This window comes from Tenrec ecaudatus, chromosome 5 (assembly GCF_050624435.1).
Source record: "Tenrec ecaudatus isolate mTenEca1 chromosome 5, mTenEca1.hap1, whole genome shotgun sequence".
Lineage (NCBI taxonomy): Eukaryota > Metazoa > Chordata > Mammalia > Afrosoricida > Tenrecidae > Tenrec > Tenrec ecaudatus.
Genome location: NC_134534.1, coordinates 128,751,307 through 128,776,550, shown reverse-complemented (window position 1 = coordinate 128,776,550; position 25,244 = coordinate 128,751,307). Strand labels below are relative to the sequence as shown.

Sequence of the window (25,244 nt, the reverse complement as noted above, 5' to 3'; positions counted from 1 at the left end):
CTGCAGATCAACACTTATGGTTCAAAAAGCAGTGCGACCCATGTTGTTTGGTGGCATTTGAATTTTAAAAAAGTTAATTTAAAAACATTGTCCTTATACTCTGGAAAATAAATATGGCTGGCTAATTTATACCCTCCCTGAGACCCTTAATAAAAGGAATATTAAAACGTTATAAGGAATGTCTTTGCAATATCCCACGAATATTAAAATGTGGATTTAAAATTCATAGTCAAATCACTATATAATTTTGATGCCTATGGAAAGCATCTGATTTCCTTTGGTTTGTTAATAAATACTTTAAAAATGTATTTAAAAAGAGGACCACTTGCATTCAGATACAAGCATTCTTTTAAAAAGGGAACATTGTCCATGCATTTGAGATTAGGATCACAGCAACAAATGGCACTGCTTTGTAACCGATAACCTTTTTAAGAACAGAATTTGAACGATGGTACACCAGTGACTACAGGGTAGTTTTAATGTAAATGTGAATGGAACATTTCCTGTTGGCTACTCAAATCAAGCTGTTAATTTTTTCTTAAAAATGTGCTGCCTCCACAGACAAGTTACTTTTATATTCATACCCAAACCTGTTTTTTAAAGATGAAAATGTGGTGCTTTATGTTAAACCTGTTACCCTACTGGAGGATGTCAGATAAAGAACGTGAGCATTGAGTTCCCATGTGTCAAATAACTCAAGTACTGTTAATTTGGTGGCTAAGAATGGACAAGTCACCCAAGAAAGAGCAAGCTATCCAGGCCCCCCCACCCCACCCCCATTCCAGAACAAGAGAAATGTAAAATGGGGAGGTGTGAATTCCTATCAGTGGTCTTTGTTTTTTGTTGTTTTTTTTTTTTGCAAGACGGTGAAAAAAAAATCACAATAAAAAGAAACTTTAGAGTTTAGTCAAATTATCTTTATGTCCAGGAAGAAAGACATCACACACTCGCCATCAGCACATACATTCTGTGGATCTGGTTGCTGCTGGCGCTAAAGCCATTCACAATTTTGAGTTCTTCCCACAGCAGGGAATTGAGGCGTGTCTCCAAGCCAGCAGTGACTCTGTGGTGGATAACCTTTCTTTAGTGAAGCAAACAATAGTCAAATTTTAAGAAAGAAAAGGACATTGTTCTCACAACTGAATTGGTAGGGTGAGGAGTGAAGACAGAGGGGCTAAGAGGCAAATAGATTTTCAATTACCAAAAATCACCTGGCAATGTCACATGGGAAGCAGAAACAAGGAATTGCTTCCTGAGTGGACCAAAAAGACACAGTTCAGATTGTTTTAATCCTAAAACGAAGAGATAATTTTATAGCGTTACATCAGACATGGAGAGAAGTCTGGAAAATGGATGAATTCAAGTGACAACACCACACTTTCATGAATGTGTATGTCGAACAGCAACGTTAACATGTAACCGTAATTTACATGAAAACTTGGCATTCTGGAGCTGGCCGCAGTGACTCTGGACTGATCAGAGCCCTCCCGAAACCACTCAGGACTTGTCAGTTATTCCATTGCAAATGCAGGCTACCTGGAGCAGTCTTTAAATTTGAGATCACATTGTTTAAAAAATATATATTTTTTATATTGTCCAGTACTCTTTAGACAGATGAGAGGTCAAGTTCCCACGTGGGTTGAAACATACTTCATGTAAAACTGATTTTAATCCAATTTCAGCACTTTCATAGAAGGGACTGTCCCAGATCTGTGACTGTTCAGAGTTGTATTCACTTCACAGTGTATCAAGCACCAGCGTTGCCATGGATTGGTTTCAAATAACCCTTTATATATAATTTTATATTTATATTTATATATAGTTATATCAAAACTGATAGTACATAGTATAACTGGAAGGAAGAACTAAACTTAAAAAGGATATGCTGAAAAGATGAAGTTTGTGAACACAATAAATAAAAGTTCCCTCTCCCACCCACCCCCACCAGAACAACAACAAAAAAACCCAAAAAACCAGTTGTAATGTACATGGAAAATTGTGCACAGCAGATTTTTTTTCTTTTTTTTTATATAAAAAGTAGATTCAGGAGCACATCCAATTATAAATGATTGTTAGGAAAATCATATAAAACAATGGAATACATAAAAGTGTCAAGAGTAATCGTCAGGGTGCGGAATTTCTTGGCCAGATGCCCGTGGCAGCAGAAACCATCCCGGCAGCATCAGTGAGAGGCTGGTGTCCGCAGAGGCATCTCGGGAGGGCACACAGCCTGGGCAAGTGGAGGGTTTGAATTTCATACCCTGATTCATAGTTTTCACAACTCCATGTGCAATTTCAGAAAGACTCGTCATTGACTGCTGACATGTCACCCTTGGGCGTTGAGGAGCGGGAGGAGCCCTTGTCTGTACTCTCTGACCCCGAGCTGCTCTGGTTCTGCTGTTCTGAGCCTGCACTGGAAGTCACCGTGGAGGAGGATGTCGAGGAGGAGCGAGTCTTTTCCTTAAAGTCTGTGATAATGACGGTGACGTTGCCCACAGTTACCGCCAACTGTTGCGCCGTGCTCCGGTCCACGTTTTTCAGCCTGGGCCTGAAAGAAATGCCACCGGGCAGAACAGGCTGTCAGAGAAACTACTTCTGGTCGACCGGCATCAGCCCACACACAGACGTCCACCCGTCCCCAGGCCTTTACAGAGTGGGCTGAGTCACTTGGGCAATGGCAGAAACCACGCGTTAGTTGGCAAAGTTCTGAGAGCTAGAAAATTTACTATTAATGTATCTTTCTCCTATATTGTGTTTCAGTGGTGAGGGGGGCACAGAATGGGGCAGTGATAGGAAAACTAGCTTTTATTTAACAAACAAAATCTCTATCCCACACCAAGCCCTTCATCCCAGTCTGCCCGCCCTTCACAGTCTAGGAAGGGACTAGTAAGTACAAAGCCACCCTGGGCCTTGCTCATGACTGCAGAAATCAGCCATCGTTTTATCTCTTTTTAAAAGTACCTTGAGGTGTGATTCGTTTCACTGGTCTTTGTCGTGGCATTTGCAGACTGTATACTGTTTGCTTCACTAGGAGGATCTTTCAGAATATCCGACTTTGGTCTAAAAGAAAGGAATTTAAAAGACAGGCATTTTACAAAGGTGTCTTTACTTCAGCAGCAGATTAACATCCACACTCAGGGGGCCAGGAACTTACTTTGTTTTCTTGCTGGTGTTTTTCTTGGTAACACTAGGACTGATTTCCTTCTCTTTCTCCGGTTTCTCTTTGTCTGGCTTTTCCACCTTCTCTTTCTTCTCCTTTTTCGGTGGCGGGGGAGTAGCATACTGCTGGGCCACTTGTTGTGCCACGAGCTGAGAATTTATCCGAGGTTTTCTAAAAGGTCGAAGAAAAGATACGTCACTATTCGCTTCATTGCTTAAGCCTTTAATTTTGGTCATTTGATCCCAAATTAAAACTCAATTACATGGTGTTGTTTCTACATTATTAATCCTATGCAGTATGGGTAAATCCATAAAGCGTTTTCTTCCTCAAATGCTCTCTAGTGTGCACCCTTCTCTCTTGAGTTTATGTGGTCACACTGCACACATACTCCTGGGCAGCACATGTATGCCTGGGCAGGAAGACTCCTTCAGCCAATAAAATGCTCCCTTCTCTAAGAATGCTGAACCTGCTACTTCCTCTGAGCTGTCAAGATTATACTGACTGACAGCTTTCAAATACTCCTGGTTCACAGGGCTAATTTCATTTTATTTATTGGACACTAGTAATCCCTTGAAAAGAGAATGAAATTAGAAGTGTGACATTCCCTCCTCAATCTAATTATTCCGACGTGGTCTGCTCCCCCGCAGCACCATGATTGGCACGGACAACATACGCAGAGCGATAACAGGTAGCTGTGGTTCATACTCACTCAAGGGGACGAGGATTCAAAGTCACTATGAAAAAACGTAGACAAGTGAGACATTCACTGTGCCACTGACAATTATGTCCGCACCAATCTCCAACTGACACTGATTCTTAGCACTATTGTTTACAATTCTAAGTGGTGCCAAACACTTTCACAATGCATAGCCATTCACAGGCCCAAATGGAAAGGAGAGAAAGGAATGTCTATGCAGTATTTCTATACAACATGAATTTTCAAAGACTGCTGTGTCCAGACAGACATCACAGTAGAATAAACTCTCCACGTGCAAGGTAGAACAACAAAGAACCAAATAGGCCATCAAGGAGAGAAGCAACTGGCGTCCAGAATGGATCGCTTTTGGAGGCTGTGACTGCCTCTCCCTTACTCAGGATGTAACAGGAGCCCCACTGGGTGGCATGGTCTGTAGATGGGATAGCCAAGAGGGGGAGGTGGGGAAGGAGAGACAGAGGGAAACAAAACAGGGCTTTGCCTTGAATGTTTCGGAAAGAAAGCCAAGAGACACCAAGAGAGCAAACAAGTAAAGGGGCTTAGTGGCTAGGTACACAGCATGCTAACCACCTAAATTAATTGGGCTATGGGAAACCAGGCAGTGGGTGTGATGTGGCTGACAAGGTGTGCAAGAGGGAGGGGATGAGATACTGCGGGGCCAGGGAGACCTGCAGTTACACATTTAGAACCTACGGAAGAGGCACACCAGCATCAAGATGGAATAAGGTCATAAAGCCAGCCCCTGTTCTCCAGCACTCAAAGGCAGCAGGTTTTCGAAGCCGTCCTGCTATTTAAGGAGGTAGGGACCCGCAACCCAGATCCCTTCACAAAGCAGCCCTTGGTCATGTGTGTTGAAACCATTGGTTTATTCTGGGTTTCCAGAGCAACTCAGTTACGGTACAGCCTTACAGAAAAACAAGCCAACGTGCCACTTCGACCTGGTGCGTGTGGGTGGCCACAGCTCTCACTCCAAGCTCCCCCAACTAGATCCGCAGCCTCCAGGTTCCCCTCACAGTCCCCCTGCAGCAGCCATGCTAACACACTCTCTTCCTCCAAAGAAAAATTATGAATGTGTTAATGCTTACCAAGAAGATAATCACTACAAAACCTTTCTCTCAAGCACTCGCTGGGGACAAGCATCTGCTGTCTACAGGGATTACTGCAGGGTTTTACTCCAAATGGAAATGAAATGCCACACATCAGTCAATATACAGATATCACAATGAATCAACTCAGCCCAGAGCTGTTAAAAAATGCCCAAGAGTGTACACCTTGAGGAACAATTTCAATGAAGCCAATTTATGCACTTTATTTCACAGATTTCTGACCCAAGAAGAGAGTATTCTTGAACCATAATGTGTCTTCCACTTGGGGAGAGATAGCACACCAGGTACTAGCCCCAGAACTCAGAACACCAGGCCCACACAATGTGGGCTAGGGGTGCCCTCTCCCTGTGGACCCCTGTGACATTCTAATGATGTCACTTGCACTGTACTTGCCAGGCTACTGTGTATTCTAATGGCTAAGACCACCTCTGAATCACATCCCAAAGCATCCAGCATAGAGTCAGATACTCCGTACAATTATTTATCGAGTGAGTGAATGAACAGTGTAGAGAAAGACCAAGTAGGACAACTGAGAAGAAGGCACATGATTTGGTCATGAGGAGATCATTTCTGACTTTTAGGGGAGCAGATTGGGGCTGGTAAAAAGAAACAGGTAAAGAAAAACTCCATTTTGAGAACTGAGGGGCCCGAGGTAGGGTTGGCATGGCCATTTCTAGCAAAAAGGCATCTTGAATCAATATACTTTGAAAGAACATTGAGAATAGGCAAGAGTATAAGGGGTAAATTCATACAACAAAGTACCAGAAGAAAAGAATACAATAACCATTTTTTAAAAGTACAAGGGAAGACATACTATTAAAACAAAAACTTCCTATCATCGTGACCCTAGAGGAGAACACACAAACTGCCGCCCTTGGATTCACAGACAGCAGCTCTTTACAGGGGTCATAGGCCGCCTCTCTCCCCTGTGAAGTAGCTGGTGGTACAGAACTGCAGTCCAATGCATAACTCTCTATACCTGGTCCTCAACCTGTGGGCTCGCCCAGTTCATAGCAGTAGCAAAATTACAGTTAAGAAGTAACAATGAAAATAATTTTATGGTTGAGGGGTCATCACAACATGAGGAACTGTATTAAAGAGTTGCAGAATTAGGAAGGTTGAGAACCACTGCTCTATACCACCAAGGTTCCTATAGAGAAGCTAGGTAAAGATAATCCTTTACAAATTTCACAGTTAACAGTGTCTATTCACAAGGATACAGACGATGCTGTGGGCAGCACTGCGCAGAGAGGATGGCCAGGTGCCATCTGAATATACCACTAATGACCATTCTCACCATTTTGACATACACTCACTCTCAGAAGGCTCCTTCAGCACATGTAACACGATCCATCCACTATCTCAAGAACATAAGCTCCATGTGTAAAAGGTGAACTTGGGCTGTGACTCGTGCTACCAGGTATGATGTATGGACAGCGGTGTTCCTAAGGACATGGCAGGCTTCATAGAATGATGAAACAAGTGTTCCTCTCTGTGGAGCTCCAAGTTCACTCATGAAAGGGGCTATCTGAGACCTGGTTATTACACCAAGATAAATGGAGCCTCTGCGAAAAAGAAATTGGAAATGTGTTCCAAACTTCATATATTCTTTATCAGCAACAACTTAAACAACTTTAATCACCCCTCACTACTATTACCCCAATGCCTCCAAAACACACACACACAAAACTCCCTTCCCTAACAGATGAATTCTTATTACTTAATGACTATAACTTTTTTCCAATTTGCTCCCCCAAATTCTCACAGTGGGGTGGGGTCAGTAAGGAAATTCAGCTAAGTGGGGGAAAAGAACTACATGGTACCCATGGGACACCTCCCCCCAAGGACTCGCACCCATTAGAACTGTCTGGGCAGCTTCGGCCATCATCTAGTTTCTAGATGAATACCCTCTTGTAGCGTGCAGGTGTGACTGTCTCGTCTCCAGCGAGCCTGTGCTCTTCTGTGGGGCCGAGCCAGAGCATTCAAGTCAGAAATGACAAACTGCGCCGTGCCAAGAAAAGCAGATTGGGTCAGAACCACAAGAAAGGCACACTTCAAAGCCAGATTTAGCACTGCCTCTCCTAGAATGGGAATTACTGATTCCACTTCATGAAAGATGAAGGCTGAGAAGCAGAAAGATTGAAAACCTTGTCCAGTGTCCAGTGGCTGAGCTCCCTATAGACTCTTTCCCTACATAGATTCCTTTTCTGAGTGTATCCTCAAACACTTCAAGTCCACCTTTGATTGCTGTTGTTTATACATGAGAGTCAGGGAGAGGAGTGATGTGACTTGGGAATAGTGTACTAGGAATTAAAAGTTCTGGTCAACCCACAAAGCGTTCGTGTGGCATGCTATCTTCCAAAACATCATTATGCCCTCATTAGCCCTGCCACACTTCACTCAGGCAAGCAACTGGCGGTGCTGGCAAGAATGCTCTTGCTTTCCACTGCCTGTGGGAATGAGCCCGTGTCAGGTATCTAGCACTACTGAGCAGCAAGTTAGTCCTTGCATGCCTACGCTTCAGCTAATAGACAGACTGTGCAACCAAGACTATAAGAATTAGATGGTGCCCAGTTACCACACTATCAACAATTCAGAAAAATGTGAAGCAAAACTCAAAACCATGAAAGAGACCCGCTGGTAGAATCGAGACTGGTAAGAAAACATTCCCCACAAGATTATGGCCCATCGACACCCTTCCATCTGAAATGGAACTCATCCTGAGGTAGAATGATCTACCACTTCAAATCAAAAGAACACCATTTACCAAATAATGCTCAGAGGATTGGGAAAGGAGGAGGAGGAATGCACACAGAAAACCTAGTAAGAGAGATGTGATAGCGCACTGAGAGGACTGCAATAGATGAGTTGAAACAAATGTTATTTCAATTGTTGAATACGAAACGGATGATCTCTGGTTTGTTTTAAAGAAACAAAACAGAAACATTTTCAAAGGATTCTTAATTTCTGGGGAGAGAGGTCACTAGCAGTTAGCACCGACTCCATGTAGTGAATGAGATTCAGGGTACCACAAACCCTCACCACACAGAGCTGGACTAAGAACAAATGGCATTAAACACACAACCTTAACTTTATGCTTAAGAGCACATTTCGAAAATTCTACTCTAGATCCCTAAAGATCACCTTAGATCCCCAAAGGTCATCTTGAACATTCATTCCAATGTTCCATGTGCTCTGAAAACGCAATGGATACATATGTGAGTACCACATGAGCAGGTCAACTCAGGGACATTTAAACAAGGAGAGTTTTTGAAAATTACAAGTGGCTTAAGACTCTTGAAAACACACACCTACCATACATACTTGTGTATAACCCGAGTTTTTCAGCAAAAAAATGTGCTGAAAAACTGGAGTTCAGGTTATACATGGGTCACTGATACCCCAGCGAGGTGTAACATCTCTCTGGGGCCCCCTGAGGTAACGGGACAAACGTCCATTATCTCACGGGTGATTGCTGTTTCTCCGCTGTTCATTCAAAGCCTTGCTGACACTGCAGGGCTTTGAATGTTTGTTTACTCACATTTAACCAATCAGAGCCGTCCTATGACATGGACGGCTCCAATTTGCAGAAGCACCAGTAGTGATTCACTTACTTTGTGATTCTCTTCCCGGGTAACACGTGTCGGGGGTGGGGGAGTGAGTATTACCATTAGAGTTCTTTTTCAAAGTCTTGGTTTTTTTATCCTATTAGAAATGGATACTCTTGAACCAAAATAAAAACGCAGGTCATATGAGGCTGGTTTCCAAATGAAGGTTGTGTCAAGAGCAGAAGAGAGCAATAACAGTATTCCAAGTAGGGAATTCTGTGTTGACTAAAAGCAAATGAGGGATTGGCGGAAAATGAAGGCTGACTTGGAACAGATTCCAAAAGCTAAAAAAGCTCGTCGCGGTTTAATGTCTTTTTATGGGGCTCTAGAGAATGAATTGCATAAATGGCTTATGGAGTGTCATCAAAAGGGTTACTGCATAACACGCATGGGAATCTGCATATGTGCTCTACAAATGGCTAAGGATGACAAATATAAAGCACCACGCATTGAAAAATTTGCTGCGTCAGCAGGATGGTGTACTAGCTTCATGAATAGGTTTGGCCTACTATGTTTGAGACAAAGAACAAAGATTTCCCAGAAATTGCCACAATACCTTGAAGAAAAAATTAAAACAAAACACTTTACAATTGTTCTATCATGTTTGGCTAATGGAACTAAGCTGCGTCCTTGTCATTATTTTTAAAAGACCTTGCCTTAAAAGATCAATTTCCCACCAAGAATTACTGTGCGTGCACATGTTACAGGCTGGATGGATGAAGACGGAACAAAAAAATGGGTTAGAAGAAATTTGAAACCGACGACCAGGAGCAGCATTAAAGAAAAAGCCATTGTTGCTGGTTTGGGATTTGTTCAGAGCCCACCTATCATATGGCATAAAAAAAATTGGCAAAATCTAGTAAAGTTACTTTAGCCGTTATTCCAGGTGGGCTTACATCTGTACTGCAGCCTCTGGATGTATCTTTGAATAAGTCTTTTAAAGACCGTGTGCAAAGGCTATGTGGCATGAATGAATGTCATTTGGTCAAGCCCGACTAACAAATGGAGGAAATCTCATGAAGCCTGACATAGTTAATAGCAAAGTGGGTTCGAGATGCATGGGAAGACGTTCCAGAAAACATGGTGTGACGTGCCTTCCAGAAATGTAGTATTTGTAATGCTATGGATGGCAGTGAAGAATGCGCTTTGTATGAAAATGACAGCAGTGATGGTGGTGGGGGCGATTTCAGTGAGGACAGCGTCTATGATGACCTCATACCAGTTGAAGCTCTGCACTGGGATACGGATGAGGAGGAGGAGGAATGCAGTTTTGAAGGATTTTAACTCTGTACATTTTAATTTTAGCTTGGTTGCTGATTGAGCTCAGGGAATAGTACTCTTAAGGTATCATTGTTGACACCTTATTGTTTTTGTTGAACTTATTTTCCACTTACTGTGCTGGTTTACTAATGTTAAATGACTTGTCCTTTTAGGTTTTTTATTTAAAATAAATATTTAAATACATTACTCCACTGATGTCTCAATTTTTAGTAATTTTATTTTCATTTGTTTTGACTATTGAAACTCACCTATTGCTTCTGTATTTTCCACCTTAGGCTTATACTCGAGTCAATCAGTTTTTCTGGTTTCCCAGATAATAATTAGGTACCTTGGTTTATACTTGGGTCAGTTTATATTCGAGTACATATGGTATTTTATAAACCAATCTGGCAGCACAACAGAGACATTTGCTGAATAGTTTTCAATGTGTGATCCACAGGCTAAGGGTCTAGTCTCTAGGGCCCTTTCAAAAGGTCTACAAGATCGACTCTTTTCAGGATAATTCTAAGACATGTCTTTAAATTTTAAAAATATATGGTGGCTTTAGGGGCAGTCAAGACACGTTTTATCTATCTGAGGGTAAAGAGAGAGAGGTCATGTCCAATCACAAGGCAATCAATATCTTATGGTGTTTTCCATGGACTAAATGACATGTGAAGATGGCTAATGCAATGTCTCCTATCTTCTTGTCTTTGAAACATGTTTTAATTTCTGAAAATTTTCTGGGAATCCTTAAAAATACCCATTTAGTAGAGTTCTAACCAACCAGGTGGGGGAGATCCAGGCCTGATTCATGCCCAGTGTGCCCCAAAGTGCAGCCAGTCACTCAGGGGAGGCTTTGTGTGCTGGGAGGGTAGATCAATCAATGAAAGTCAGATGGATCCCAGCAGTCCAATCCCGTCAGTCGGGAACCCAAAGATAAGAATGCTCTTTTAGCTCAGACACATCTTGTCACGGATAAGTTGTTCTGGGGGTGCTGCTAGCAAGGTTGTAATTAATGTTGCAACTCAACTATACATATTGATTGCTTAGTAAATTGAACATGCCCCCCCTTAAGACAGACAAAACTCCTTATAAATAATGTCAGTGGTTAAAATAAATCACAAGATTAAAATCACTCTAAGCAAATCATAATAAACTTGTTGAAGTGAACCTCTACATACACACCATACTCAAACAATACGGTCTGCTCTGAAAATTACTTTATAGCTGTCAGAAATGCCATTGAAAATTCACCTAACCAATCTAAAATTACAATTCATGACACAAACAAAACTATTTCGTTGCTACTTCATCACTGTAATTTTGCTAATGTTATGAATCAGGCGACCTCTGTGAAAGGTCATTTGACCCCCCAAAGGGGTTGTAACCCACAGGTTGAGAACTACCAGTCTAAACAAATAGGTTATTGAAGAGTTATATCAACTCAAAAATAAAACAAAACACTGCTAGGTGTTAGATAAAAATACAGTGAAGCCTGAGAAAGATGGAACCTGTGTAAAGCAAAAATTGTCAAAAAGGAAGACAGAGGACGGCAATCCATCAAGGGGAGAAAACTTGCAGAACCCCAGAAAAACAAGGCAGTCCATTGGCACTCACAGGTTTCACTGCAGTCCTCACAAACACACTATTTTGTGGCCAAATTATAATGGGTTTCCTAAAATTACTTTCTTGAAACCCATTCATTATCACTTCAGAAGGACTTCAACCTCAAAGTATCTAATAATCTATGAATGAATCAGAATAGACTCAGTGGCAGTGACTTTACAGTGTAACAGTCTACTCATCCAAAACTTTATCATTTACAGTGATTAAACACGGATCTTTTTTACATGTTGTATAATCACTAAGTCAAGATGCAATGCTACAATGGTTCCAGTTCACCTATGCATGGGCTTATTCCAAACAACTGTCTCTATAATAAGGTAGGTTCTGTCAGTGAATACATTTGTCTTTAAGTCTCCTTAGGGTGCCTTCCCAAAGGAATCTGCTGAACCAGTTAGATTCAAGGCAGAGGTCAACTCAGAAGATCATGGTGTTTTGTCATTGGTTTTTTGTTGCTTGGTTTTGCTCTGTCTTTTTTTGTGTGCATGTTATTATCTCCGCAAGTCTGTCTAAATAAAATAGGCTGGATGGACAATCTGGAGGAGAAAACAACAGGACTGAGAGTTCTGGGGAGATATGGGAGAAGGAGAGTGAGGGGAATAAAGTGGTGCTAACAAAACCAGGGACAAGGGAACAAGTGATCCCAATCGGTGGTGAGAAGCCTGATAGGGCATGACCAAGGGCAATCAATGTAACAGAGAGGAATTACTGAAACCCAAATGAAGACTGAGCATGATAATGGGACAAGAGGAAAGTAAAAGGAAATAGAGGAAAGAGCTAGGAGGCAAAGGTCATTTATAGAGGTCTAAATACGGGCATGTACATTTGTAAATATATTTATATATGAGGAAAGGGAAATAGATCTGTATGCATATAAGTATAGGTTTAGAATTGAGGTAGCGGATGTACTCCCTCAATACAAAAATACTTTGTTCTATTCAACTGGCATTCCATGATGCTCACCTTCCCAACACAACCGCTGAAGACAAAGCAGGTGCATACGGCAAATGCGGTGAAGAAAGCTGATGCAGCCCAACTATCAAAAGATATAGAGTCTAGGATCTTAAAGAGTTGAAGGTAAACAAGTGGTCATCTAGCTGAGAAGCAACAAAGCCCACATGGAAGAAGCACACCAGCCTGTGTGATCATGAGGTGTTGAAAGGATCAGGTATCAGAGAAAAAAAAAAATCAAATCAATATGAATGAGAGGGAGTGCAGATTGGGGATGCAAAGCCCATCTGTAGGCAACTGGACATCCCCTTATGGAAGGGTCACGGGGAGAAGCAGAAGCAACGAGGCAATACACAACTTTCCTCTAGTTCCTAAATGCTCTCCCCACCACCACCCCCACTCTCATGATCCCAATTCTGCCTGACAAATCTGGCTAAACCAGAGGATGTACACTGGTACAGAAAGGAACTGGAAACACGGGGGATCCAGGGCGGATGATCCCTTCAGGACCAGTGGTGATACCAGGAGGGTGGAGGGGGTAGAGTAGAAGGGGGGCGGTGATTACATGGATCTACATATAACCTCCTCCATGTGGGCTGAGCAACAGAAAAGTGGGTGAAGGGAGATGTCGGACAGTGTTAAGGTTTAACGAAATAATTTATAAATTATCAAAGGTTCATCAAGGAGGGGGGGGGAATGAGGAGCTGATACCAAGGCCTCAAGCAGAAAGTAAATAATTTGAGAATGATGAGGTAACAAATGTGCTTTAACGCAATTGATGTATGTATGGATTGTGATAAGAGTTGTGTGATTCCTCCAGTAAGATGATTTTTAAATAAATAAGTAATAGTAATGAAAAAGAAACATACCAAAAAAGGTCATGATGCTTTTGGGGATTCCATAGGGGTCATCTTGTCAAATGTTTTCTTGAAGGAGTTTTAAGAAAACTGTTAACTTCATTGAAAAGAAAAGGTCCAGGGAAGTTGTGTTGAGGAAATCTGTCTCCATCATTTATGACACTGTGGGTCTTCTAGCCATAGTCCCTGTAACTCCCACCAAAGGATCTTTTCCTAATGGGTTTGGGTAGAAGTCTGGGGAAGATACTGACAGATGTGTTTCAGTTGTGTTTGTTAACAAGACTCATTGTGGCTGCATCAGGCTGCATATAAAATGAGTCATCTCAAAGGCAAGATGGGGGTAATCTCACTACCACCAAGAGCCAGAAGCGGAGCAAATCTACCGGACCCAGAAGTTTGTGCACAGTGAACCTACTTGACCCAGGGTCAGCTTTGAATACAAAGCGGCAATAGCAGTAGAAGAACCAGAAAACAGACATGAGACAGAGCAGAGGACTCAGCTGGTGGAGCGGGGCACCTTTGGGCACTTTAATTCAGCGAGCTGGGTTTGCTGACCCACAGAGCTGGAAGGGCAATGCCTTTTGGGGATTTACTAGCAGCTTTAAACAGCCTTTATAACATGCCTGACTGAACAACTATATCCTGAGCACATCTCACCTGAATTGTAACTGATTGGCTTCTTTAATAAACCCTTGATCATGAAGAATATCTCTGAAATGAATTGTAGAATCTTAGCAGAGAAGTAGGGAGTGCTGTGGGAGACAGAACGCTCGTTTTGCAAAGATAACAAGGGCCGTCCTATGAGAATTTCACTGGGACACCTTCCTTACCCACTCCCATTGTAGGTCAGAGTTTTCCCCTTCAGATTTTTTTGTTTCCCAAAAGTCAAAGAACACTGACAAGGAACATTACGAGTTCCCTCAGGATGGCCACAATGCCAAAAGTCTGCAGAGAGGGTTAAAAGAGATAGTAACAAGTATGGCCTTCAGACGTGTACAGACATACATGGAGGCTATTTAGTGAAATAGTACTTCATGTTGGTATGTTTACTTGAAGTTTCTATGACTCTGTAGCTCTTTTAGATTTGCCCATGTATACCTAACATGATATATTTTGTTGGTGACATCAATCACTCTCAGGTTAATGAATGTTATTTTACTGTGCAGCACCTTTTCTAAGGAGAAAACCAGTCACCAGACCAACCCTGGAGGAAAGACTACTTGATGGTCTCTGCACAATTACGTCTGAGAACTATTATTTACACATTTCAGGCTATTGTGGTTTCTTTGGGCTTCCACGAGAGGAAGGAAAATGTTGTGGTATCATTTATACTTAAAGTGATTGAAAAAAAGAGGCTATTTTCAGAAACATAGTTGGCAGTCATTCATTATAACCTTAACATATCCAAGCAGGCGCCTACCTGTATTGTATCCCAAACAAATTGTCCCCATAAACAAGCTATCTAAATTTACTGAGACTAAGGACGACGTGGCAGAACCTCACCAAGACTTTCTAGAAGGCAGCCCTTTAATTTCAAATAATCAAAGTAATTGAAGCTAATGACCTTACTTACATTAACAAATAAATCTAGAAGAAAAGTTAATGTTGTGCCTCTCCCAGCCCATGAGTACGTTTCTCAACAGAACCATTCAAGGAACTAAGTACGGGGAAATGATGCTAAATGAATGTATCAGATTGGGTGCTAACAGTTTCTTCAGCAATCCCTATTAAATACCCTCTACTTCCTCATTATTCACAGAACAAGACCTTAAAACTTGTTGATTTATGCTGTCCCCTTTGCCTTTCATTGCCTTCCTCTCTCCTAATTCTGATCCTAAACATGTTTTCTCACAATATCCTTCAGAAGCGGAGGAACCTCTCTCACCATCTAATATGAAGCTCCGAGACTATTCACTGGCCCTAACTAAAAACCCAGGTAACTTGGCTATTTCTCAGTCACACTGCATCACTTATAAAAATTAACCCTTTAATATCCTGGTCTGACATGCAGTAGTATTAATTTTGCTCATCTTTCTTGTACACTCACCATAAAGATGTTGCCACCTACTAGAATCAGGGTACTCTGGAGGTTATCTTAGTCATCTTACCTTCAAGAAATTCTTTATCAATTGGGGTGTTTGCTTATCTGGCTAATCACTTAGTTTCTGAATGCCCAATCCCATAATTCATTTGCAAAATGCAACCATACTTCAAGACCCTTAATTCCTCCCAGCAACTAGCAGTTTGTAGCACAAGTTCCCTTCCTTATTTGGCCTACCACTCCCTTTTTCAGGGGAGCGGGGGTGGATTTAAAAAAAAACCTCAGTACACCTCCACCCTGGCAATTAAAAAACTGTTGTACTATAGTTCACAATTCAGGATAAAGTATTTAAGCATCTGCTTCTGAAGTACCCCTGGATTGTTCCAGTACCCCCAAGGTGCGATTATCACCCACTTTGGACAACAAGGAATAGAGCCTGGTTTTCCAGGGTTTCCAAACTATCTTGGCACCGAACCCTAGCAAATTACATTATAAAGAACACTCCACACTCCCCAGGAAGGCTTTAAAATTCTGTGTTTCAGTGCCTATATTTAAGTATCTAGGAATAAGGAATTAAGACAAAATTAGGGAATGTCTTAGTTATCGGGTGTTTCTGTAACAGATTCCCTTAAGTGAATAGCTCTAAATAACTTTATTTTTTCACAACTGGTGATAAAGTTTAAATTCCAGGTGGCAGCTCTAGCTTTCTGGTTTGCTCTGGAGTTAGGTTCTTGCCTCTCTTTAGAGCCTGCTCCTGATCAATCTTCATGTGGCTTAGCATCTCTACTTCCCCATCTCTGCTTTGCTGGTCTAGTAAGCATTTTTTCTATCACAAGAGACTGAGCGAGTCAAGATACCCCCCTACATACTAATCTTGCTGCACCCATAAAGACAGTTCAGTCCAAGCGGGTGACAACTCAGAGGCACAGAGGTTAGGATTTATTGAACACATTGTGAGGGGACATATAGTAATTCAATAGAAGTTATGTCTAAATCCTTTAGGAATGCTCTTGGTCTTTTCTGTTTTTCTTTCAAAATCAAAAAAGATCTATAGATCATTACAACTAAGCCCTGAAGCATGATAGAAATAAAGGGCAGGCGTCTTTAACCTCAAGTACACATACAGTCACAAAAATAAGCACTGTGAGGCATCAACTGGAATTCTTATATACACAGCAGTATCACAGAATATATAGCTCTATCTAAATCCTAGATTAATTTTTAAAGGGCATTGGCACAAACTGGAATGACTATATACGGCATACATACAAGTATTTGCATGGATCTATTCATCCTAATTCAGAAAATTTTCAGTTTGATATTCTAAATACAATTATCTGACCTTTGGCATCAAAATCCTCCAATTTTTATGCAGTGCATGTTTCCAAAGGAGGTTAGGACTCTCCATATGTGGAAATACTGACCACTGATAAAGAATTTTTCTCTTCTAAGGTTTGCTGGCATTTTGATTTGTGCACAGACAAAATAAGTGTAAAACTTTTTTTAATGCTTTAAACTAATTTTAAACGTTTCCCCATCTACTATAATCAAGTAGATTCCAACTCATCATAACCTCACAGGACTGCTCCCTAATGTTTGATACTGTGCATACATCTTTTTAAGTAAATCATTTTAGGGGGCTCACACAACTCTTATCACAATCATTGTGTCAAGCAAATTTGTACATTTGCTGCTGTCATCATTATCACATTTTCTTTCAACTTGAACCCTTGGTATCAGCTCATTTTTCTCCTCCCTCACAAACTCTTGATAATGTATAAATTATTATTTTGTCATATCTTACACTGTCCGATGTCTCCCTTCACCTACTTTTCTGTGTTCCGTCCCCCAGGGAGGGGGGGATATGTAGATCATTGTGATAGGTTCCCCCTTTCTACCCCACCTTTCACTTACCCTCCTGGTATTGCTACTCTCATTATTGGTCCTGAAGGGTTTATCTGTCCTGGATTCCCCCCTATATTTCCTGTTCATATCTTTACAAGTGTACATCCTCTGGTCTAGCCGGATTGGTAAGTCAGAATTGGGATAATGATGGTGGGGGTTGGAAAGCATGAAAGAACTTGAGGAAAGTTATATGTTTCATCGGTGCTATATACTGCACCCTGACTGGCTCGTCTCCTTCCCGTGATCTTTCTGTAAGGGGATGTTCCGTTGTCTACAGATGGGTTTTGGGGCCCCAATCTGCACTCCCCTCATTCACAATGATTTGGCTTTTGTGTTCTTTGATGCCTGATACCTGATCACTTCGACACCTCGTGATCACACAGGCTGGTGTGCTTCTTCCATGTGGGCTTTGTTGTTTCTCAGCTAGATGACCGCTTGTTTACCTTCAACTCTTTAAGACCCTAGATGCTGTATCTTTTGATAGTCGGGTTGCATCAGCTTTCTTCACATTTGTGTATGCACCTGCTTTGTCTTCAGCAATTGTGTTGGGAAGGTGAGCATCATGGAATGCCAGTTTAATAGAACAAAGTTCTTGCACTGAAGGAGGGAGTACTTGAATAGAGGCCCAGTGTCCATTTACTGCCTTAATACTAAACCAATACATACACATAGATTTCGTCATCACATAATAAATATATTTACAAATGTACATGCCTGTATTTAGACCTCTATAAATGCCCTTTGCCTCCTATATTTCCTTTTACTTGCCTCCTATATTTCCTTTTACTTTCTTCTTGGCCCACTATCATGTTCAGTCTTCATTTGGGTTTTAATAATTCCTCTCGGTTACATTGCCCTTGATCAAGCCTGGCATCCTACCCCCTCCCCCTCAATCAATTTCCTTTCTGCCTGCCTCTCCCATGCCTCCTGAACCATCAGTCCCCTTTTTTTCTCTTGTAGATTGCTTATCCTGCCTATCCTATCTAGGTAGACCTTCAAAGATGGTAATATGCATAAAAAACAAGGCAGAATAAAACAAAGCAAGAAAAGACAACAACCATACCAAGGACGAAAAGAACAGCCTGTAAATAGTTCAAGGCCTGTTTATTGACCTGTAGGAGTGTTTTTGGTCGAGTCTGATGGGGTGCCACTCCCTGGCCCCAAAGTCTATTTTTTGTATTCTCCGGGGACTTCACTATCTGTTCCCCTTGCTGTTCTGTTGCACACCCTTAGTGTTTCTTCTGGGTGGTGGGGTCAAATCGGGCACAATTCCTGCACTTTGTCTCCAGTGTTGAACCTAAAGCACTATGGGTCAGTGAGGGGCACCGTGTCTCGTAGTGGGCCCAGTCCTATGATCTTCTCTGTGCTTTGCTTTGTGCATACATCTTCACAGAAGCAGGCAGTCTCATCTTTTTCCTGAGGTTGTTGAACTTGAATCACCCACCTCGCAGTTAGCAGATCCATGCTTAACCCACCATGCATCAAGCCCTATTTTAAACATAAAACCATGAAAAAAGGGGAACCCCCTACAATTTTCCATACTCTGCTCCTTACCTTTTAGCATCTCACAAAAACAGAACTATTATCAAAAGCATGGGGCCCTGGGTACACACTATTTCTTATTTCCAGCCTCTTCTAGTGTATGTTCCTCGATCCTGCCTTGTCTGTCAATAATACCTTGACACTTTCTGACCTATTGTGGAATAGCCTTCTGTTTGGATTGGTATGCTGCTGTCTCGTAACTTGGGGTTTCACATTAAGGCACTCATGATGTTCTTACTAGTTACCTACCATCAAATTGGCCCTCTGAATCACAGAAATTCCATAATAAAAATTATGAGCACAGAATGGTGGGTTAGAGTCTGCAGTGATTTTGGAAGAGATCGCTAGCTTTTCTTTCTGCTGTTGTTCCAACCCATAGTGATCCCACGTATAACAGAACACTACCCAGTCCTGTACCTCAAAACTGTCCTTACGTTTGAGCCCAATAAGTCTTACATTCCAGATCATATAACCATTGACACAAGCTGGGCGGTATGTAGTAAAGTAGGGGCTCTGGATATCATGAGTATACATTTTCTCTGAGTTGAAAATAAGATAAAGTTACATTACTACTCCAATGCCTCTACTAAGACACATGATGTATTCTTGATAAGACATGATCAAAATTTTGTTATCTGTAAGTAGAAATTAAAGTCATAATGATATATACCTCTTTATTAGATAATGTGTTTCTGGGGTTCTGAGAGAAAAAAAGATGATTTCAAGAACCAGAAGTTAGTTTGTCCAAGAACAAGGCTAAAAGAGCCAAAGATATGTGAATACATGTTTCAAAATAAAGCCAATAGAGCAACAAAGAAAGCAGACCATCTGGTCCTCTGTGCTACCCTGAAATAACTGAATGCATGCCTCCTTCAGAATTGCACTGCCAGAGGCAGGCTTACCTGCTAGTCACCTGGCTGGCCCCCGGCCCCAAGGAAGGTTGGGGAGAACAGGTGATGAACCTGGACAACATTTTAATTAGGTGCAATTTATAGACCGTAGAAATGCACCTGTGCGGTTAGATTTTCACATAAATGGAGCTATATGGCAAAGACTCTTTTCTTTTATGGTTACTTTTTCTTAACATAATATTCCAGGTATTCACCCATGTTCCTGGTATTTTGTTGAGACTGACAGATATCTGGGTTCTTTCCAGCTTTCCACTATCACAAATAAAGCCCCTAGAAACATTCACATATAAGTCTGTGTGTGTATTTGTTCTTAGGTGTACATGTAACTTCACAGTAAATATATACTTTTTAAAGAAACTGCCAAAACTTTTTTTTCAACATGATTATAGCATCTTACATACTGCGGGAGCATTCTAATTGCTCCCAGTCATCCACAACATTCAGTACTGTTATCTCTTGACGTTAGGTTATAAGATAGAGGTCAGAATCTATTAGTTTCCGATCTGTTTGTGTTAAAATTACAGTAATTTTTGTAAAAGTCAGAAATAACTAAATCAGAAGCCAGCTGAGTTTCATGCCCAAAGGAATGTCTTAAAGTACAAGAACACAGAAAGCTGGGACAACAGCAAAAAGACAACCATCTGCTGTCTTCTTTAAGAACAGAATGGTAGCTCTTCTATTCTGAACTACACACCTTCACAAGAACCTAATGCTTAAAACAGCTGACCCAGATGACTAAGGGTATATTCTGCTTGTATTATCGGTAAATTGGATGGACACACAAGAGACAAGACTGGGAAAGACAGCTGGACAGAAAGTAAGTAGTGCTTGGATACGTCCACCCTAGCGCCCCCCAGTCCCATCGGAAAGATTACACAAAAAATGGATTTGCAATCAGACAGGAGATATTCCAAAGGATTCTAAGAAGTAATTGGCTTGTTATTATTTCTGGATCTGAATGGAACTGGCTTGCCTATTAAAATAACTTAATAGAAATAATTTTAAAATTTGAATGCTAGTCTTAATTCTTAGATAAAATTGTAAAAAGAACCTACAGCACATTCATATTTTTTAAACCTGATTTAATAAAACCAGAATAAAATTTCCCGACAAACATGTCAGAGGGTTTGTTATAGATTGAACTGAACCCGTGTTTAAAAAGGACGGACCCTCAACCCAACCTTTTCTGTATGGTATTGTTAAAAACAGACACACACGTGTGGGACAGTGCCGTATGAAGATAATTCACCACAGAATGCCACCCAGGACCATTGACAAGGAAAGAAAGACCCTTCCACAAAGCTAATGCTCTGATGCGAATTTTGTTGCCACCAAAATTTTAAGACAATGAAACCCCATTCCTTAAAACCATTACCTACTTGTAAAAGCTTTTGTTAAGGTGGCAAACTAGTAAACTTAAGGCAGGATTCACACTATACACGAAATAATGTCAATAAGAAAATCACAATGCATTTATTGAACACCACCAGTGATCTCCAAGTAACTTTCTATTGTTACTTCGGTGCCATCAAATCATTTCCGATCTATAGCACTTACACAAAAAGGAACAAAACATTGCCTGGTCCTGCGCCATGTTTGGGTCATGTTGATCTGACTGCTGTTTCCATGAGCTGTGATTGTGAATCCAAGCTGGACAAAATCCTGGACAACTCAACCTTTTCTCCATGTATCATGATGCCACCTATTAGTCCCGTTGTAAGGATTTGCATCTTCACATTGAGCTGTGATCCATACTGAAGGTTGCAATCCTTGATCTTCATCAGCAAGTGCTTCAAGTCCTCCTCACTTTTAGCAAGCAAGGTTGTATCATCTGCATAGCGCAGCTTATTGATAAACCTTCGTCCAATCCTGAAATCACATTCTTTTTTATATAAGCCAGCTTCTTTGATGGTTTGCTCAGCATATATACTCAATTAAGTATGCTGAGAGGATACAACCCTATTACCTTCACACACACCATCTGTATGCTTGATTTTCTTCTATAAAATAATACTTCCCAGTGTCAAAACAAGCCAACAGAAACGTAGTTTTTAGTAGTATTCAGAGACCCCATTGTTAAAAAAAATTGTATGAGAAAATATAGTTTAACCTTCTAATTAGTTAGGCTGATCTGGCTGAAATTTCTTGGATAAGTATTCTGAGCTGCACCAGTTCTGCACCAGCCAGCTAGTATGTATCAATTGTACTGTCAGGCGGTGGGGTCTTGCAAGCTTCTGTGGTGATGGAAGATGTGCTAGTGGTATTTCCAATAGCAGCAGCATCACCCAAGTTGGCAAAATTTCTTGAGTTTGCAGAAAAGAATGGCAATCTATTTCTGAAAGCCCTACCGGATCACCAAAGAAAACTGCCCAATGGTATGGAAGACAAAGATGAGCCCTCTCGTGTGGAAGGCACTACACAATACCCTCTAGGATAGACAAACATAGTTGCCCTTCATGAAGGCAGCAGAAGATCAAGACCCGGTAGCATTCAACTCTTTTACATACATGATCACCACACCATGGCAATTATACTAGCAGCTGTCCATTCTTTCTGCTTCTAGCCATAGCTACACTCCAATCCTAACCTCAGATATGGGAATGCATTCAAGACATACTAGAAACAAGAAGAAAACTTCCAGGAGCAGACTACAAGGTAATGAATTTCTAGCCACAATTATTATTCCCATATGCATCAGGGACTCTAAAATCTTTTTTAAAAATTTAAGATCATACAATCAAGAGCCATTCAGTTTTAAATATCAAACACTATCTCATGGGAACAACATAGAAAAACTGAGGAAAAACTTTCCTTCAAACAACAAAAGAGAAAATTTGATTGTTAGTGATGTGGGCAAGGACATCTCAGACTAATCATTAAAATCTTAGCCATAAAAGATGAAATTGCTTACTCAACAAATGGGCCATCTCCTTAAAGAATCTCTCTGTTCAACAGCCTAATATTTTAAACAGTACAAAAACTCACAAGTTTACACACATACAATCAATATGTTGTAAAGCCAAAATATCTTAAGGTGCAGTTGTGCCAAACCATTTTAAATGGTTTAACAAAAATAACAACCCTACCAATTTAGGAAATGTCACTAAAATGATCCTCACTGCCCCAAACAAACTTTTCCAGAGTTTAAAAAAAAAAAAAAGTGTGTTTTAAAATAGAAGATGTGATAGGAGAGTGAGTGGTTCAGTTGGGGTGGGGGATAGGTGGGCGACGCAATACCCAACACAGCACGCCACTACACTCTTCCTCTTTAACATTCTGAGCTGCAAGTCATATCCACGAGCTAAGACTGACAAACTGCTATGGCTTGATTGGGCATGGAGGCAAGGGCAAAAGCCTCCCATATACACCCAACTCCTGGAAAAGCGCCGTTCTTGATAAACTTGAGCCTGCCTACAAAATGCCCAATTCTGCCCATACACCTGCTTAGAGAGGAAATGGGGAAAACAGAAAATTTCTCACTTCTATTCCTCAACAGGGAGAATGTTGGGCTCAAGGATCGATCTGCCTGCCTGCCTGCCTCTCTGCAAACAAATTGTTTTTGCAAGTCAACCCTGTACAAATGTTTTTAAAACTGAGGGCAAATACAGGGAGCATAGTAGGTTCGTGGGAAAAATCCCATGATCTTTCCCATTTTTCCACGAACTTTTTGAAGCCCTCTTTTATTTATTTTAAAGTAGAATAGGATCAATATCAAGAAAATACAAAGGATAGCAGAATTTGATGCAAAGGAGAAAATATATCCACTTGGTGGAAAGAGAAAAATCTTGAAGGGGGTGGGGTGTAATTTCAAGGGAAGAACTGTCAGGAATACACAGGATTTTCAAACTTTAAGACCTATTTACAGTCCTGGAATGGCTTTACATAAATTTAGAGCATTTTCCAAGTTGTGGTTGGGTGTATATACTTCTTGAACAAATGCACGTGAAACATCCCCTCCACCTCTGGATTCACAATAGAGAAACCAAAGACTCCAAGCATGCCTATTATCAAATCTGTGCATGCACCATGGCTGCCAGATACATCTTTGCACACAGAGCTACTGTCCCGAGATGCTGATTTCTACTTGAGTTGCCTGGGAATAAAAATCTTGACAAGTAGATGGGCATCACTGCACCATCAATAACAACTTTAGCTGTACAAAGAGGTCTTTCAAAAAGTTCATGGAAAATGAATACTACGAAAAAAACTATTCAATGCTTTTCATTGGGGGTGGGGGGTAAGCACATCAAAATAAACTTGTGCTGACTTGTTACAACATGTCCGTACTAGGTCTAGTTTGAGGCACTAAGAAGGGATTGACATTAGTCTGAAAAGAACCTTTATGAAAGCAACATGAATTTGGCTAAAACTGAAGCAAAACCAAATTTTACAGTGAAGTGGAAGAATGGTGAAAATAACTGATGCATTACAAAAATTTATGGAGCCAACTCCCAAAGAAATCAGTAGCCCCTCATTTGAAAAACGGTGATGATTAAGTCCACAGTGGTAGGTAGATCATCCACATTAAGGTGCAAAGCAATTTGGTTTGTGCCCCAGCTGAAGAGGACCAACAATTAACAGCAGCATAATAGCAAAGCCAACAGTATAGTTATCTTTCAATTGGTGCAACTTATATAATCCTGAGTGGAAAAATTAAGTTGAGCAAACTTTCTGTTGAGTGTCAAAACTATCCACATACTGGAGTACAACTTTCAATGAAAAAGTTAACACACACATTCCATGGAAGTCTTGTTAACAGGAGGGGCGGCATCGGTTTACCAGCACGATACTGAAGACCAAGCACAATCAAAGCCATTCCAGAAGGTGGACACTCTGTTTTCCCTTCTCCAGTCTGATCCGTTTTGTTTTATTTTTATTAATGAAAATAAATTTAAGAGTTTGGTTTAGTTTGTTTAGCCCATTTCTACCAAGTTGATTTCAACTCAGAGTAACTTTATAAGACAGCACAGAACTGTTTACCTTCCTAAATTTCCCAAACTAAATCATAACTTCTTCTAATCAGGAACTAGACTGTTCCCCTTTTCATTTAAAACCTCCAAGCCTCTGCAAAATGATTATTTAAGATGAACAAAAACTATACAATGCCTACAGTTGCACTATCAAGATGCATACATTACTTTCTCTCCCATGACAGCTTGAACAATGGATAACTGGAGGGGGTGGAGTATTTTCTGATGAGACAATGTGTCATTTGTGCATTGATAAAGCACTTTCACAGTGAATCCTTAGACACCATTTTTAAAGTGTGAAAATCACGTTAGGGGCTCTCCTTAGTGACAGGGCTAATTAATGAAGACTAAAATGAGGTGTGTTCAAGCACATGCATCCTATAGACAAATCCACATAAAATGAGCTGGAATTGACTCAATGGCATTTTAGTTTGTAAAAACTTCTATATGTGAACTGAAATAATTCCAGTTCAAGACAGAAGCAGTTACAAAGAGTAGAAATGTGGTATGTCCTAGGAGCCTCCAAAAGAAAACTTATTAGTACTCTGGTACCCAGTGTACCTTCATCTTCACACCAGTTGCCACCATCACA

At 40.8% G+C, this 25,244-nt stretch overlaps 1 protein-coding gene across 1 annotated transcript in view; it reads right to left on the bottom strand.

Annotated features, from left to right (window-relative positions):
- Positions 1 to 950: 950 nt before the first annotated feature.
- The window catches only part of RYBP (RING1 and YY1 binding protein), a 76,741-nt gene continuing 52,447 nt past the window's right edge, over positions 951 to 25,244 (bottom strand). Inside the window, exons 3-5 of the mRNA XM_075549887.1 lie at positions 3,155 to 3,331; positions 2,962 to 3,060; positions 951 to 2,548 (exon numbers count right to left, since the gene is read on the bottom strand). Of these exons, the coding sequence (XP_075406002.1) occupies positions 2,296 to 2,548; positions 2,962 to 3,060; positions 3,155 to 3,331 (529 nt within the window). The 3' untranslated portion in view covers positions 951 to 2,295. The remainder of the gene's footprint in view (positions 2,549 to 2,961; positions 3,061 to 3,154; positions 3,332 to 25,244) is intronic.